The sequence below is a fragment of the Tamandua tetradactyla genome, chromosome 16 (genome assembly GCF_023851605.1).
Source record: "Tamandua tetradactyla isolate mTamTet1 chromosome 16, mTamTet1.pri, whole genome shotgun sequence".
Taxonomy (NCBI): domain Eukaryota; kingdom Metazoa; phylum Chordata; class Mammalia; order Pilosa; family Myrmecophagidae; genus Tamandua; species Tamandua tetradactyla.
Genome location: NC_135342.1, coordinates 19,093,644 through 19,111,694, shown reverse-complemented (window position 1 = coordinate 19,111,694; position 18,051 = coordinate 19,093,644). Strand labels below are relative to the sequence as shown.

The 18,051-nt window shown below is 37.5% G+C and overlaps 1 protein-coding gene across 1 annotated transcript in view; it reads right to left on the bottom strand.

Moving 5' to 3' along the window:
- LOC143659028 (uncharacterized) overlaps window positions 1-13,684 on the bottom strand; it is a 30,860-nt gene extending 17,176 nt beyond the window's left edge. Inside the window, exons 1-2 of the mRNA XM_077131524.1 lie at window positions 13,633-13,684; window positions 2,090-2,150 (exon numbers count right to left, since the gene is read on the bottom strand). Coding sequence (XP_076987639.1) covers window positions 2,090-2,150; window positions 13,633-13,652 — 81 coding nt within the window. The 5' untranslated portion in view covers window positions 13,653-13,684. The remainder of the gene's footprint in view (window positions 1-2,089; window positions 2,151-13,632) is intronic.
- Window positions 13,685-18,051: the final 4,367 nt, after the last annotated feature.

Sequence of the window (18,051 nt, the reverse complement as noted above, 5' to 3'; positions counted from 1 at the left end):
TGCTCGATGTCCCTGGCCATTAGAGAAATGCAAATCAAAACCACAATGAGATATCATCTCACACCCACCAGAATGGCCATTATCAACAAAACAGAAAATGACAAGTGCTGGAGAGGATGGGGTGAAAGAGGCACACTTATCCACTGTTGGTGGGAATGTCAAATGGTGCAACCACTGTGGAAGGCAGTTTGGCGGTTCCTCAAAAAGCTGAATATAGAATTGCCATACGACCCAGCAATACCATTGCTGGGAATCTACTCAAAGGAATTAAGGGCAAAAACTCAAACGGACATTTGCACACCAATGTTTATAGCAGCGTTATTTACAATTGCAAAGAGATGGAAACAGCCAAAATGTCCATCAACAGACGAGTGGCTAAACAAACTGTGGTATATACATACGATGGAATATTATGCAGCTTTAAGACAGGATAAACTTATGAAGCATGTAATAACATGGATGGACCTAGAGAACTCACTCATGGATGCTGAGTGAGTCTAGCCAAAAACTAAAAGACAAATACTGTATGGTCCCAATGATGTGAATCGACATTCGAGAATAAACTTGGAATATGTCATTGGTAACAGAGTCCAGCAGGAGTTAGAAACAGGGTAAGATAATGGGTAATTGGAGCTGATGGGATACAGACTGTGCAATAGGACTAGATACAAAAACTCAAAAATGGACAGCACAATAATACCTAATTGTAAAGTAATCATGTTAAAACACTGAATGAAGCTGCATCCAAGCTATAGGTTTTTGTTTTGTTTTGTTTTGTTTTTACTATTATTACTTTTATTTTTTTCTCTATATTAACATTCTATATCTTTTTCGGTTGTGTTGGTAGTTCTTCTAAACCGATGCAAATGTACTAAGAAACGATGATCATGCATCTATGTGATGATGTTAAGAATTACTGATTGCATATGTAGAATGGTATGATTTCTAAATGTTGGGTTAATTTCTTTTTTTCCGTTAATTAATAAAAAAAAAAAAAAACATATCTACATAAAAAGCTGAACATGACTGTCCATAGCCATTTTTACTCTAAATGACTCCAAACTGGAACTTATCCAGGTCATTCAATGGTGACTGGCTAAACAGACCATGGTACACCAGAGCAAGGAATACCACTCTGTAATAAAAAGGAATGAATTATTGATATATGCACAAATTGTGATGGACCTTATGGACATTATGTTGAGTGAGAAAAGCCAACCTCAACATGTGTGAACTGAATAATTCTATTTATGTAACACTTTCAAAATGACAAAACTTTAGAGCTGGAGAACAGATTCATGCTTACTAGGGCTTAGGGAAGGTGGAAGGGGGTAGGGTGTGGATGTGTCTGTAATCGAGCTGCAGGAGATCTCCCTGATAAGAAGAAAGTTCTGTATCTTGGCGTAAGTGGTGGTTACACAAATCTACACATGTTAAAATGACATAGCACTGTACACCCACGTTATACCAATGTCAATTCCCTGGATATGATATTGTACTACAGGTGCTTAAGGTGTAGCTATTGGGGTATACTGGGTAGAGGCTATATGTGATCTCTCTATTTTGTTTGCTCCTTCTCTTGAATCTCTTTTGCAACTACCTTAGTAGCTACTCTAGGTATTACATAATATATACACATGACAGTCTGCTGGAGTCAACATTTATGAATGCATGGAAGGTATAGGAACCTCACTTCCCTTTAAGTTGCTTTACCATACTATACTTATTTCATTAAATATTTCTGTTCTCGTTTCTTTCTGTTCAGAAAACTTCCTTTAGCTATTTCTGCAGAGTAGGGAAAACAGCTGACTGGCAAGCAGTGTAATATTGTGGCTTTATTTTAATTTAAATTTTGATAACTACGAATTTTTGCACTACTATGTGAGAAAAGATGACAAAATAAAACAATACTACAAACAAAACAAAAGCTGCACACAAAAATGAAAAATAAACAAATTAAAAAGCAAGTAACTAGCACATAACAAATACCTGCTGTCCTCTTTTATCTTTCACAAAGAGAAAAAAAATGTGTGTAGTCTTCGAGAAAAGAGATATCATTTTAAGAGACAAAAATCAAAACTCAACTCACCTGAAACCGGGTCATTTTCTCTTGCACCTTTGCAGGAGGTAAGAATCCAGGCAAGGCAGAGCTGGGAATGGAGAAAGAAGCCATGAGATGCAGACCCTAGTCTACATGAATTTTTACAAAAAGGGACTCCTCCATCAGTACATCTAACTGACCTCTCAGCCAGGGGCCCTTAAGCAGTGAACAACCTGCCCAACTATAAGCAGAGAGCCTAACACAAGAGCCCCTTGCAGCTCCCAGGGTGATCATTCTCATCCTGGGCATCATGGGAAAAAGAAGGATGGTGGAAAGTACTGGCAACAAGAAGGTCTAGTGTCAAGCCCTGGTGCTGCTACTAACTGGCCCTGGTTAAGTTAATTAACCTCCCTGTGCCTCAAGTCCATCACCTGCAAAGTAAGAAGAACAGTGTTTACCTCACAGTGTTGTGGGGAGCCAAAAGTATATGTAGATATAACACTCATAAATGACTTCCTTACCACTACAGAGAAACAGAATGTTGTGAATCATAAAATTGTGCTTGATGACATCTTTTGTCATTATTTTCAAAAATTAAAATGCACATAGCATAAAACTAGCCATTTTAAAGTGAATGATTGGGTGTCATTTAGTACATTCACAATGTTGTGCAACCACCAACTCTATACAGCTTCCAAAACATTTCCATTATTTCAAAAGAACACTGTACCCATTAAGCATTTGCTCCCCCATTCCCCCCATCCTCCAATCTCTGGCAACCAAACCTGCAAGTTGTTTTTATGGATTTACCTATTCTAGATATTCATTTAAGTGGAATCACATACTCTGTGACCTTTTGTACCTGGCTTCTTTCATTTAGCAATAATGTTTTCAAGGTTCATCAAGTTACAGTATCTATTAGCACTTCTATCTTTTTATGGCTGAATTACATCCCACTGCAAGAACATACCACAACTTGTTTGTCCAGTCATCCACTGATTCTGTTTCACTTTCTGGTTATTGTGAATATGCCATTAGAACAATCATGTACATTTATCTGTTTCAGTACCAGTTCTTTGGGAGATACATTTGTGTCATAATTTTTTCATAAAGGAGTCTTTCACAATATCAACATTTTAGAGAATATCCATTGTTCTGTCTTGAGAAATTCACCTTTCCCTCTGAAAAGACTGGCTATACTACTTAGAATTCTGTCATCCTGGAGTGATGTATAATTGACATCAGCATTTGACATCTTAAAAAGGTACTGATGTAAGGGAATTTTCTTCATGTAGCCAGAACCATCTTAATAGTACTTCCCCTCACATCCCATGCACACCATGGCAAGGTTTTTCTTTTAGGAAAACTAATTTAAAATGATTCTGGCATTTGCTTGGTACATAAGGTTCAAACTTTCCTTTCCTCTTTAAATTTATTTTATATTTTGCATTTTTTTTCCACAATATTTAGTTTTTTGATGTTCAGATATTTTTCTTCGGTGAAGCACAAGTTTTTTATCGTGCACCCTGATCAATCGTGCACCCTGGAAACACAATGCTAGCCCTAGATTACTTACTGATTTAAAAAAACACAAAAAATAGTAAAATATAAAAACATATTAAAGTTTTATAGATCCTGGGAAAAAGAATTTTCAACAAGTACAAAAATTTAAAGCATTCCTTTCTTTAATTTTGTAATTCTTCACTGTGGAATAGCTCAGACTGTCACTTAGGCTTTAGATAAAAGAACTGATAACTAAGCAAGGAAACATAATTCGGATTATAAAATTCTTGCTTTAATAAAAATTCCTTAAACAGTGAAAAAATAAAATATGACTCTGCTAGATTCTTCATTTTAAACAAAAGCTTAACAGACTCTGTATCACTATAAGTAAAGGACCTAAATTCTGGGTCGCTTTGGGGAATCACTGCGTGACAGTCAAGCTGTGGCTAGGCAAATCTAGAGGCAGCAGGAAAATGGATGGTTGTCCAGGGCTGGTAGAGAAGGGAATGGAAGGCAGGGAAATTGACAGCTAAGGAGAATGAGGTTTCTTTTTAGTCTGATAAAAACGTTCTGGAATTAAACTGCGGTGAGAGTAGCAAAATCTTGTGAATATACTAAAAAAGCCTGACTAGTACACTTAAAAAGTGTGTATTTTATAACATGTGAATCATATTTCAATTAAATGAATGGGGGGGAGCCTGGCTTAACACCTGGCATATTATATAAGCTCTCAGTAAGTGATGATAGGATGATTTTGTTTTCATTTAACAGATGTGGAAGCTGAGGATTAGTGACAATAAGTTACTTGAAGTCACAAGGCTGGCGAAAGGTGAGAGTGCACTGACTCCAGAGCCTGGGACCCTCATTTTGTTTCCAAGCTGTTTTTAATCAAAAATCCCAAGAGATGGGAGAGAGGTCCTTACGGATAGGAGGAAAGGGATTTAAAGACTAGACTCTACTGAAAATTAACTGCTGAGAGAGAATGGAGCCAGCTCATCAGATTCTAATACTGACTCTTCTACCTTACTAGCTTTGGGGAACTCTTTCCTCATCTAATAAAATGGGGATAATAATAGCATCTACCTTAAAGTGTTATTAATAAATGTTTCTTTTAGAAAATAATTATAAGAAAACAGGGGTCTAGATTGTAAGCTCTTATAGCCATCAAATTTAGTCTGGAGCTGTAACTATTATTCCTAGATTCTGAGAGGCTGTGCTACACAGATATAACCTGGTACTTCCTTGGAACTTTGGGCACCTGTGTGAAACCTAAGACTCAGAGTAGGAGTTCCGCAGCTCCAAGAGTCGGCACTGCCACATACAACAACTGTTAAAGAAACTGAAAAAGAGATCAGGATTCAATCAAAGAATGAAGCTTATCAGGTCAGGACTAAGGCAAATCAGAATACAGAGGTAAGGAGGATATTGTCTATATTTTTAGAACTTCATCTACTCAATGAGACTAAAGGAAGAAAAGCTTACTTTGTGCAAAATCTAAATTTTCTGTAGCACATAATCTAACTCAACCTGTTCGTACAGATCATTTAAACAACCCAAATACATGGAGCCCAGAATGGGAATGAGGGCTTGTTATGCTGTATAGCTAAATATAGTGCTCAGATACATTCCAGAGTATGGTGAGCAGATAACTAAAAAGTATTGGTGGATGTTTCTTTAAGATGATTGTATAATGATATAGCTTTCGCAAAGTATGTGACTGTGAAAACCTTGTTCTGATGCTCCTTTTATCTACAGTATGGACAGATGAGTAAAAAATATGGATTAAAAATAAATGAATGGGGGAACAAATGTTAAAATAAATTGGGTAAAGGGAAATACTAGTGGTCAATGAGAGGGAGGGGTAATGGGTATGGTATGTATGAGCTTTTTCTTTTTCTTTCTCTTTCTAGAGCGATGTAAATGTTCTGAGAAATGATCATGATGATGAATATATAACTATGTGATATTGTGAGCCACGGACTGCATACCAAGTATGGAATATTCATATGTTAAGAATGTTCATGTTGCATGTTGTTTGGTTTTATTAATAAAAATTAAAAAAAAAAAAAAAAAAAAGCATTGGTGGTGGTTCAGTGGTAGAATGCTCGCCTTCCATGCGGGAGATTTGGGTTCGATTACCGGACCATGCACCCCCCCCAAAAAAGTAGTGGCAAAGTCCCTTGAGGGACAAGAAAAAAAATATGGAACTATTAAGCTTTACCACTGGGAACCCCCTGATACAGTCTCAAACATTAAGGACTCCTAAATAAATAGGCCAAGACCTTGATCTTAAGGCTTCCTCTTGTGAAGCTAGATCTATCTACAGTTATGCCTAAAAGTTACTTCCAGAGGACATCTCCTGTTGCTCAGATGTGGCCCCCCTTTTCTAAACCCAACTATGCAAGGAAAATCACTATCTTCCCCCTGTATGTGGGATATGACATCCAGGGGTGAAAGTCTGCTTGGCAATGTGGGATATGAATCCCAGGGATGAGCCTGGCACTGAGTGTGGGATTGACAATGCCTGCCTGAGCAAATAGGGACAAATAATTATAACAAAATAAGGTATCCCTGGCTGAGAGAGTTCAAACAGAATCGAGAGGCTGTATATTTGGAGGCTACCCTTACGGAAGTGAAGCTAGATACTGCTATTAACCGTGGTTTGCCAAACCCCAATCAAAATCATTACTGCCAACCCTAAAGAACACCTAGGGCTCTATTGGAGACTCTACAAAGAAACCTACAACCTCCAGATGGTTCCCTAGGCCAGATAAGTCCTGAAACTCCAGAACAGCCAGCCTCTCCAGAACATCAACTAGTTCCATCCCCCTACCCCATATTATCAACACCTTTCCAACACGGAATTCAAGTCAGAATGGCCGTAGTCCAAATACCCCTAAAGACTGGGAGAAAGCTCAAAGGAGAAGGAGGAATTATAACAGAGAAGATAGGATTTAACAAATGAGTATGACTGTTGAATCATTATATTGACATTTCTTTTAGTCTCCAGTGTCTTGGAAGCAGCTAGAAGGAAAAACCTAAAATTGTGGAACAGTAAACCAGACCAAACTCTGAAATCTGTCCTATAACTACTTATTATAAAGTATTTTGAAATTTATTGCTTTTTTATGCATGTGTTATATTTCATAATAAAAAAAAATCAATGAATAAATACAAGTAAGCATTCAATATACCATAGCTACTTATGTTTGCAGATACTTCTACTGCAAGCAGAAGTACTCTAGAAGGGAAGAGATGAGGCAGTGTTTAAAGCTTGGGAGAGAGATCAGTTCATAATTTCCAATTCCTTTTCTACTAGCTCGGTATGTCTGCATCTCCTGCTCTGTTCAATAACAGGGTTTTGCAAGGAGACCTGACATTTCACGATATTTAGCAGGAAAAAGCAAGTGGGATTTGGGTGCCTGCCTTAGCTCTCCACAGCAAGATGTGCAGCAAGACCACTTTTCTAGGCCTGACTTTTCAGACAGCTTATTCCTGGGTTGTCAAGTCCTCTCATGCCTTTCCTCCTATCATTCCCGCTAACTGAATACTGGTTTCCCCTTTCTTCTCCTGGAGAATTTTCATTCATCCTTCAAATCCCTCCTCTGAAAGTTTCCTATCACCATACAAGGAAGGTAAATTAGAGATTTTAAATGCCTGTTTTGCCTGTGAGATGATTAATACTAATTTTTTATTTCCAGCACCTGGAGTACAGGAAGTACTCGAAACATATGGAATAAAAGAACTGAAAACACCTTCAGTCCAGCATGAAATAAACTAATTATTTCTGGGGTACTTCTGAGCTATAAAATTCTGAGGCTGTTCCTAATTGGAAGGAGGAAAGCATGACTTTTCTCTTTCAATTTCTTCCTCTGGGTCTCTTACTCGCCTTGTTGAGTAACATCAAGGGCATCCTTAGAAGGGGGAGGATTCATAAAAGGGCAAAAAGTGAAATCTGGATAAGGCAAATTTTTTTATTTGTGTATTTACTGGTTTCTTTATTAAAAACCATCAGTCCTTCCTCAAATTTCATCTCTTTCAAGAGTTTTTCCCTGGATATCTTTTATATAATTTGTCTCCTACCCTATCCCTTCCATTTTGCCACTCCTCCCTTTTTATATTAGCATCAAAATTTGCTAGCATGTTTTACTTATGTATGTTGCCTGCTTATATTTTTCACCATATACAGAATGTAAGCTACATTGTTTTGTTCACTATTCTTCCTCCAGCATCTAGCAGATTTCACGGAATGCAGCAAGCATTCTCCAAGAGATTTCGTAAATCTCTTTGGAAATTTTATGAAAAAAATGAATGGTTGAATCTGAAAGTAGTTAAAATGGGAAATGTTAGGCTATATATGTTACTAAAATTGAAAAAAAAAATCCTTTACATTGAACACCTACCAAGCACCAGGCGAAGTCTGTCTATCAAAGATAAATCAGTGATAAAACAAAGTCCCTATTCTCATGAAGGTGAAATTATAGTAGGGGAGGCATGTAATAAACAAATCATCTGATAAGTTTACAATATGCCAGCTGGTGACTAGACAGAAAGCAGGGGATTTTTGTTGTCTATGTTTTCATAATGAAAAAGAAGAACAAACTTTAAACAATGACAATTAAATGCAATAGACAATCCTAGACTGAATCTAATAATGTAGGAGAAAAGGCACAAATGGACAATACTGTAAGATATGAAAAACTGGAATACAGACTGAAAGCTTTATATCAATGTTAAAGTTCCTGAACTTGACAACTGCATTTAAAGTGGTTACACAGTGATTATCCTTGTTCTTAGGAAATATTTATGGAAGTATTTCCATATGCATGTTTAAGGAACATGATATATGCAATCTACTCTCAAATATTTAGAAAACAGATAATTACTACAGATGGCTAGATTTATGGATGGGTAGATAAATAAAAAGAATGATAAAATAAATGTGGCAATATGTTAAAATTGATGGATCTGGGCATCTGAGAGAAGGGGTATGCTGAAGTTCTCTGTCTGGGTTTTGTATTATTTTTGTAGCTGTCCTGTAAGCTTGAAATTATTTCAAAATGAAAACTTGAACAAGGAAATAATAAGAAAAGTAGAGAGATGGTAATGTGATATTTTCGTAAGGATGGTGAGGGAAGGCCTTTCTGATAAAGGTGACATTTGAGCAGATATTTGAGAGGATTGTGGGAATAAGCCATGTATGTATCTGGGGGAAGAATGATCTAGAGCATCTCTGATTCTAGGAAGAGGAAATAAATAGTGCAAAAACCTTGAGCAGTTCTCTACCATCAGTTCAAACAACCCTCCAGAGTCTGCCAGTCTGAGGACTTAAGGTCCTTACCTCCTATTTCTAGCAAGCCCCTCCTACTGCCAGGCTTCAACTCTTTTTTCCTCATCAGTGTATGGGACTAAGGGAAAAGAGAAGAAACGAGACACAAAAGAAAAGAGTCACTTCTCTCAAATCCTCACAAATGAGATCAGAAGCATGGTATGTAACAGCCAGAAGAAATGCAAAGATCAATCTAAGCAGTCTGTTCTATTTACAAGGAACTGCAGGCCTTAAAATAATAAAATAATAAGAGCAGGTAACTGTTACAAGTGCTTTACCATGGATAACTCATTTAAACTCTACCTCACCCTCAGAGGTAGACACTTTTGATGCCCATTTTATAGTTGAGGAGATCTGGAGATGTTAAACCACATTGTTCATGATTATGCATTTAGCCAGAGAGATGGAACTTTAGCCAGGAGCACATGCTCTTAATTGCTAAGGGGCTCTCAACCCTCAAGCAGATTAACATTACTGTAGAGCTTTTAAAATTTATTGCCCAAGCAATAGAAGTCATCCTAATTATCCCAGGATCTTTGTGAATTCAAAAAACAAGCAAAGTAACATTAAATAATGATCATAACTAATATTCATATTTGTTCAGATGTAGGTTAGAGCTAAATCTCAAACAAAAGAATTGGGGGTGGAGAGAATAATAACTTTGTATCCCCTACAATCCCTGGTTTCCTTTTTCTTGGGGTGGATGTACTCTATTCCACTATTCAGAACTGACAGTATTCAGCACTCAATGTGTGCTAGGCATTATTCCACACATTTTATATACAGTCCCTCTTTCAATCCTTACAACAAACATATGAGGTAGATACTAACATGATCCCTACATTATGAGTTAAGAAACTGAACAGAGACAGGTTGTGACTTGCCCCAAGTTACTCCATCAATAGGTGTCAGAGGTAGCTTTCAAACCTAAGCAGTCCAGATCTGGTCCCCAAATATTTTCTTATTTAAAACCTTTTATTCTTAACTAATCTGAAACTATTAGGGAAGCTACAAAAATAATACAGTGAGTTCCCATAGGCCTCTCACCTAGCTTCACCTCATGGTTACAACTAATCTAACTATATACAAAGACCTTACTCAATTTTGCCAGTTTTTCTACTAAAAGTTTTCATTCATGTCAGAATCCTATCCAAGATCCCACACTGCATTTATTTATTTCCCCTTGGTCTTCCTCCAGTCTCTAAGTTTTTCAGTCTTTCCTTGTCTTCAATGTCTTTGACACTTTTGAAAGATGTGGTCAATTATCTGCAGCATGGCCCTCATTTTGGGTTTTTCTGATGTTGCTCATAAGTATTTTTTGCAAGAACACAACAAAAATGATATATGTCCTATTCCTAGGTTCAGGGAGTCACTAGCTTTTATTCCTGGAGAAGTTAACCTAGGTCACTTGGTTGAGGTGCTGCAGTTAATAAATATGTTTCCCTTTGTAGTTAATAAATATCTTTGGGGAGATATTTTGAGACTAAGCAAGTGTCTGCAACAATTATTAATGTGGTGTTGCCTAATAGTGCATTTCTATTTCCCTCTCTTCTCTTACATTTACTTTTTAAAATTCTACTGTAAGGAAGAATTTCCCCCATGTATTTATTTATTTTCCCCCATGTATTTATTTATTCTCTGATTTATTTTTATCAGCATGGACTCATGGTAATTATTTTGATCTACAGGATAATATCCAGTATCATGAGTATTTACTTCATTGCTCCATTCGATCCAGCTTTGGCCACTGGAAACTCTTTTAGGTTGGTTCATGGGTTCCTTTGACAAGCCCCATCCTCTCTCAACCCTTCCACACTTCCTGGCAACACAAGATTTTCTAGGGAGAGCATAAATCTTAACCACTACACATAATGCTTTGTCTCTAATCAAAATGAACAGTATTTATCCCCAATCATATCATCTTCTTTCATGACTTCCTGATGCCAGAGAGAGGGGTCCAAAAATGGAGACTGATTACCTTCTCTTCCTCTTGAAAACATCTCCATGGCTTCCCCAATGCATCTAGGATAATGTCCAGTCTTGGGCATGCCACACATACAGGAACTTCCCACGTCCGGCTGCTCTTTTCCAATCCAATTTCTCCCTGGTCCTAACTGTCCATACTTTGTGAAATATTACTCTCCCAGAAGAGATTCCAGGCTGTGCATGGGTTGCTCCTTCTCTGTCATGCTTCCTGTTCCCTTCACCTCAGCCTTAGTCATTAACTCCCAGCTCAAGTGACCATGCACCTTGATACTGTCTAGTGGGATTTTGTGTTATTCTATATAAGTTCTTATTGCCTGTCATGCTAGATTAACGAAAGCGAATGGTGACCAAAAAGACTGCTCCAGAATCAAGCTGTCAGGGTTTCAATTCTGGCACTGTCAGTTATTGCCTGAGTGACCTTTTATAAATCAATTATTTTCTTGTGCTTCATAGGGCTCCTTTTAGGAATAAATGAGGTCATACATGAAAAGCATTGGAAAACTCTGCCTGACTCACAATAAGCACCCAATAAATGTTCACTGCTCTTATTATCACCATTGTTAGTGTGAGCTGGAGAAAAGTACAAAAATGATATATCGGTCCTGGGTTATTCCTAAGGAAACTCGTTTTTAGACATGTAAGAATAATCACTAGCAGTATATCATTTTTGAATACTCTGCAAAAGCTATGGCTTCTGTACCCAGACAAAAATGAGCAAGATTAAGGGCAAGAAATAGCTGTATGGATCATTTTAATTCTGTTTTGTCACCTAATATCTATTTTTAGGAATCCAGGAAACAATCTCTCAGAGCTGCAGGTGTCCTCTACATTCAGCTGCCAACTGAACAACTGCACCAACCACCAACTCTTACCTAAATAACATCTCTCTCCCAACCCTTGTCATAAGTGCTGGGGAGGCGGGGAAAAAAATTAGTCCCCACTATACAGGACTCTTCAGTCTAGGAGAAGAGCCTGATCAGAAACCAAAAACAAGTTAAATTCCAAATAAGCAAAAAAAATTCATCATCTTCCCTTCTCTAACTGCAACTCTTTTGAGTTCCCTAGCTTTCTTGGGTATTTACTATACTTCTAGTTATCCCTGAAAACCCTGTAGTTATAAATGTCCCCTTGCCCTTGGCCTCCATGTATTTATGATAATCAATTTTAACACCTCTTGACTCAAAGCTGAGATTTGCAATAAAATACTAAGCTAAAAAAAAAAAGTTGGGGGCAGAAGGTGATGGAGAATACAGAACAAGATTGACAAAACGTTGACAATGGTTGAAGGTGGACAAGCATTGATGGTTACGTGAGAGGTCATTAAGTCATCCTCTCCATATTTGTTTATATTGGGAAATTTTCATAATCATAATTTAGCAAATATAAAAGTACCATAAGTGTGAAACAAATTTTTAAAAACACAGAAATAGATATATACACGGAAACAACTAAAGAGGAAGACATGTTTACGATTATTTCTTCTAAGATAATTTTTAGCTTTCTTCCTCACATATTTCTCAAACTCTCTATATAAGCACACATTACCACCACAATCAGAATACACACTATAATGTTATGTAAAAAGAAGAAATTAATTAAATGAGCATATCCTTCGCGTCATCTACTTAAAGTCCCAAATTACCTTCCTAATTTATTACAAAATGATTCTCTCCCCCTCCCACAGGGATTCCCACTTCTTAGGGCTGAAGGAGAATGTGGCATAGAAGTATAAACCCAAGCAGCCCGAATTCAAATCCTAGTTCCATCTCTTCCCTGCTGCTTGATTTTGGGCAAATAATTTAAGGTCTTTCCACATCATCTGTAAAATAGGGATACTAATCGTACTATGTCACAGGTCTGTCATGAGGATTAAGCTAACTGATGCATCCAAACCCATCAGAAGAATACTTGCAATTCAAGATGTTAATCAATTATTACTCATTCATCAACATATGTCTATTCTATCTCCCACTTATTTAACAAAATTTTAAACGTTTTCCCAGCAGAAGAACGTGCTAACGGGTGAAAGAAGTCTTTTCTACTGAGAGCAGAAATGATACACAGCATTCAAGAGGTCAGGGCCGAGGGCGCAGAGGAGGCTGGAGATATCACGATTGTGTCTCTGGTCCAGGAAGATCACAGTAGGTGATGCTCACTCCTTACTTTCGTAAAAAGGAGAGGAAAATCGTTTGGAATCCCGGAACAGCCCCGCTTGCTTCAGTAATCAGAGAAAGGCCTACCGCACTCAGCTGAGCTCCGACCCCATCCCGGGTTCACAAAAGTTTTCAGGGATCGAGCACTTCTCGGAAAAGAAATAAGAATGGTGACCACCGATCCCTTCTCAGGATGCGCCAGGTGTCGGTTCTAAGCATTTTCCCGTCTATTCACGTAATTCTCCCAACACCCCTACCAGGTAGGTTACTACTGTTAGCCCCATTTTACAGAGGAAAAACGGAGAAATTAGCTCTTCTAAGATAACACTCCGAAAGCGGCAGAGCGTGTGGAAGACGAGGGGAGGGTGGGATGCGGTTGCGAAGCGCCAGAAACACCCTGAAACCCCGCGAGGCACAACCCGGAGCCGCCCCCAACCCCGGGACGCGCGGAACACCCCAAGCACCAAGGAGCGCAAACTGCTGTTCCCGCCACCAGGCCGCACCCTCCACCGCTGGCCGGGGTTTCTCTTCCTCTAGGGCGAGGGCCGACACCTGCGGACCTCACATCAGTGCCAGAAAAGCCCGGAGACGGCGCGGAGGGGGACGCTGACTCACCTCACCTGAAGGGACTGAGAGCCATCAAGCTCTCCAGCACGGACGTGCGTGAACCTGAGGCAGCGCCCGGACTACAATTCCCAGAAGCCCCGCGAGAGCGACGGCACAGCCCCGCCCTCCTGCAGCGGAAGTGCCTCGACTGGATGCGCTGCAGCTGCAATGCCCGGCACTCTCGGCACCCTGGGCAGCTATTTTTTGTAATATAAGCATGTTTAGTTCACAGTTCACAGATGTTGTCGGCGTTTTCCCTCTTTTCACTTTCAGTTTCTTTCCTTCCTCCCCTCCCTCTTTTTCTTCCTTCTTTTTTTCCTCGGTTTTTATATTACAGTACTAAGAAGTAGGACCTTAAAGTAAATGTGGTTATATAGAAGAGAAAAGCGAAGCTTGCAATCAGAAAATAAAATCACATCATAATAGTGAAGTGAGGAGTAAAATAAAAGTGGAGACCGTTAAAAGAGTAGGACTGGGCTTGTACTGGACACGGAATTTAAGGAACAGAGAATCTGAGACTTCTATTGTCTTCTTTACACGTGGCTAGTTGCATCTAGACCTCTGATAATAAAACCTGGCATGAGTTGTTCACTCCAAGATACTAAAGACTCTCATAAGGCCATAAAACAAATTTTAAAAGCTTCCAACTTTTATAGATTATAATTGCTTCTTTTGATGATTGGTATTCTGGGAAATGAAAGGCTCTGCACTGGCAGGAAACTGAAGGATATACTGTAGTTGGAGAAAACAATCTGGATATATGTTGAAAATGTTTCTTACTTAAGTTCAGCTCCAAATATTTCATAATATACATCCAGCCTGCTCGTTACATCAGAACAAAATAGACTGTCTTATTTTCCTACAAATTGATTAAAGGGTTATTCAAAAGTGAGAGTGAAGTTGGGGGCTTCTGTGCAGATAACCAATAAATTCAATACCTGAAAGCATGCACTGCCCATCTTTCTACTGATAAAGAACATAAAATCATTTAAAACTTTATTATAAAAAAGTAAAAGAATGGTAACACGAACGCCATGCTTTCATCCTCCGGATTCAACAATTATTAATATACTGCGATCATCGAATCATCTGTGACTATTTTATTTATGTATGAATATATACAAAATAAATTTCCATTTTGACATTTCTAATAATCCAATTCAGTGGCATTACTTTTACAGTGTTTTCCTACTGTTGCCTCCTTCCATTAATAAAACTTCATTACCAGAATCAAAAATTCTTTGCCCATTAAGCAATAATTCCCCATTGCCCTTCACCCCAGCCCTTGCTAACCTCCACTCTACTTTCTCTTATTCTGCTTATTCTAGATATTTCATATAAGTAGAATCATACCATATTTTGTCTTAGCCACAAATACAAAGTTACGCTAAACAAAATTAAAAATAATTTTAATATTACATAATACCTAGTCCCTATTCAAGTTTCCAATGATTTTTCTAAAATGATTATTATAGTATTAATGTTTATATCAATATTTAAAGGTCCATTCATCATATTAGGTTTGTTGAGTCTCTTTTTTCCTAGAATAGTCTCCCCTTCAAAATTTAACCATGTCTTTGCTTATCGAATAACCTAGGCCAATTGTCATGTAACATGACTTACATTCTAGATTTGTCTAATTTCTTCCTCGTGGTGTCATTTAACTTTTATCATTGCTGAGGAAGGCAATCTGACATGAGACTTGAATTCCTGAACATTCTTGCTATGTATGCCAAATATGCATACCCCTCAAACATCTTTTCTTTTTAAACAGTTTATTGTGGTAATATATATATACAACTAAAAATTTTCCCTTTGAACCTCTTTCAAAGGTTGAGTTTGGTGGTATTAATTACATTCATAATGTTTTTCACCACATCAAACAGAAACTATGTACCCCATTCCCCATGCCAGACCCTCAACCCCTAGTAACCTGTATTATTTTCTACCTGTATGAATTTGTACACTGGCATGGTTATTTCAGATAAATAGAATGATACAATATTTTTCTTTTGTATCTGGCTTATTTCACTCATGATACCTTCAAGGTTCATCCATCTTGTATTACTTTTTATGGGTATCTTTCATTATATTTATATACCACATTTTGTTTATCTGTTCATCTGTTGATGGACATTTGGGTTGCTCCTACCTTTTGGCTATGTGAATAGTGCTGCTATGACTTTGGTGGCATACAAATATTGGTTTGATTCCCTGTTTTAAATTCTTTGGGGTATATACCTAGAGATGGGATTGCCAGGTTATGTGATAATTACATGTTCAATGTTCCAAGGAATCACTGAACTGTTTTCCACAGCACCTTCAACATTTTACATTCCTAATAACAGTGTACAAAATTTCCAGTTTCTCTGCCTCTTTGCCAACCCTTCTTATTTTCCATAAAAAAAAAGAGCCATCCTGGTGGATGTAAAGAAGTATCGCATTGTGGTATTGATGTTCATTTCCATGATAACTAATGATACGGGGCATCTTTTCATGTGTTTATTGACCATCTGTGTATTTACTTTGGGGAGATGTCCAGTCAATTCCTCTACCCATTTTTAAATTGATTGCTTGCCTTCCTCTTGTTGAGTTGTAGCATTTTATATATTCTGAATATCAAACCCTTATCTGATAGAATATATCCACCTATTTTCTCCCATGCTGTAAGTTGTCTTTCCATTTTCTTATAATATCCTTTCATGTACAACAGTTAAATATGTTAAGACTCCTAGAGTTCCCCTCCCCCGCAAAAAAGCTCTAGACAACAGGTTTGAAAACCTTCGTTTCTGTAAGTTTTGAACTGAAAGCATATCTGGACACTGAAAAGAAATAATCTTCTGAAATTTCCTGAAGTCAGAGCTGTCTCAGGTAATGGAAAAGACAGCTTTATGGAAAATAGATCTAATAATTGGAAACAATTGAAATACAGGCAAAGAAACTCTCATTAACACTCAGGCCACCTTAGAGGTCTTAAATCCCATCACCTTCATTTAAAATTTTAAAACAAGTCCTCATTATGTCTTACCTATCCCAGCCCCCAAGGTTTCTTAAACCTCAGCCAAATATGAATGAATAAGGTAAGGCAGCTGTGGAGGAAAGGTTGGGTGCAGAAAGATGGGGAAAAGTAGGCTTTGTTTAGAATTATTTCTGCTGGGTCTGGAGATTAAAAATGTTAGGCACAGAAGAAATATTGTAGAACAGATCATATTTGAACTGACAGAATTTCACTATTAAAAATCATTTTGCTAATAATACCTTTGCAATGGTACCAAAATAACCAAATCATTATAAATATAAATAGCCTTGGATAGGAGTAAATGAATAAGATCCAATTGCTAAATTTCAGGAAATGAAAGAAAATGTCTTTGAGACATATGGAAAAGTTTTTCTGGATTTATATTTGGGACAAATTAAACAATAGGAATATTTTCCAGAATTGGTATTTTTTTATGTCCTTCCTAATTGTAGAATATAATGAAAACAAAAAGAATTTTGCAACCTCCAAAAGAAAATGACAAGCACAGCTGCAAAAATGTATTGATACCCCCCCAGAGCAACCCACATTGTTGCTCTGATGTGGTCTCTCTCCCTTAGCTGATATGGCAAGCAAACTCACTGCCCTCCCCTGTACATGGGACATGACTCCCAGGGGTGTAAACCTCCCTGGCGACATGGGACAGAAATCCTGGGATGAGCTGGGACTCAGCATCAAGGAATTCAGAAAACCTTCTCAACCAAAAGGGGGAAGAGAGAACTGAGACAAAATAAAGTCAGTGGCTGAGAGATTTCAAACAGAGTCAAGAGATATCCTGGAGGACATTTTTATGCATTATATAGATATTCCCTTCTTGGCTATGGTGTATTGGAGTGGCTAGAGGGAAGTACTAGAAACTGTGGAGCTGTGTTCCAGTAGCCATATTTCTTGAAGATGATTGTATAATGATAGAGCTTTTACACTGTGAAAACCATGTGTCTGATGCTGCTTTTGTCTAAGGTATGGAAAGGTGAGTAAAAAAATATGGATAAAAATGAATAATAGTGAGAATAAGGTTAAAGTAAATTGAAATACTAGTGGTCAATGAAAGGGTGGGATAAGGGTATGGTACATATGAAATTTTTCTTTTTTCTTTTTTATTTCTTTGGCTGGAGAGATGCAAATATTCAGAAAAGTGATCATGGTGATGAATACACATCTATGTGATGAAATTGTTGGTCACTGATGTATAGAATGTTTGTACATTTGTTTAAGGATTGACAATAAAAATATTTTTGTAAATGTATTGACAAAATCTATCCTTAATTCTGTTTTATTGATGACTTTTGAACCAAACAAATACAATTTTATTCTACCTGGATAAATTTTGTTCTCCCTAAATTTATATGTGTTTACTGATAAAATAAGCTTGTATTATGTCTATCAGATCTTTAAG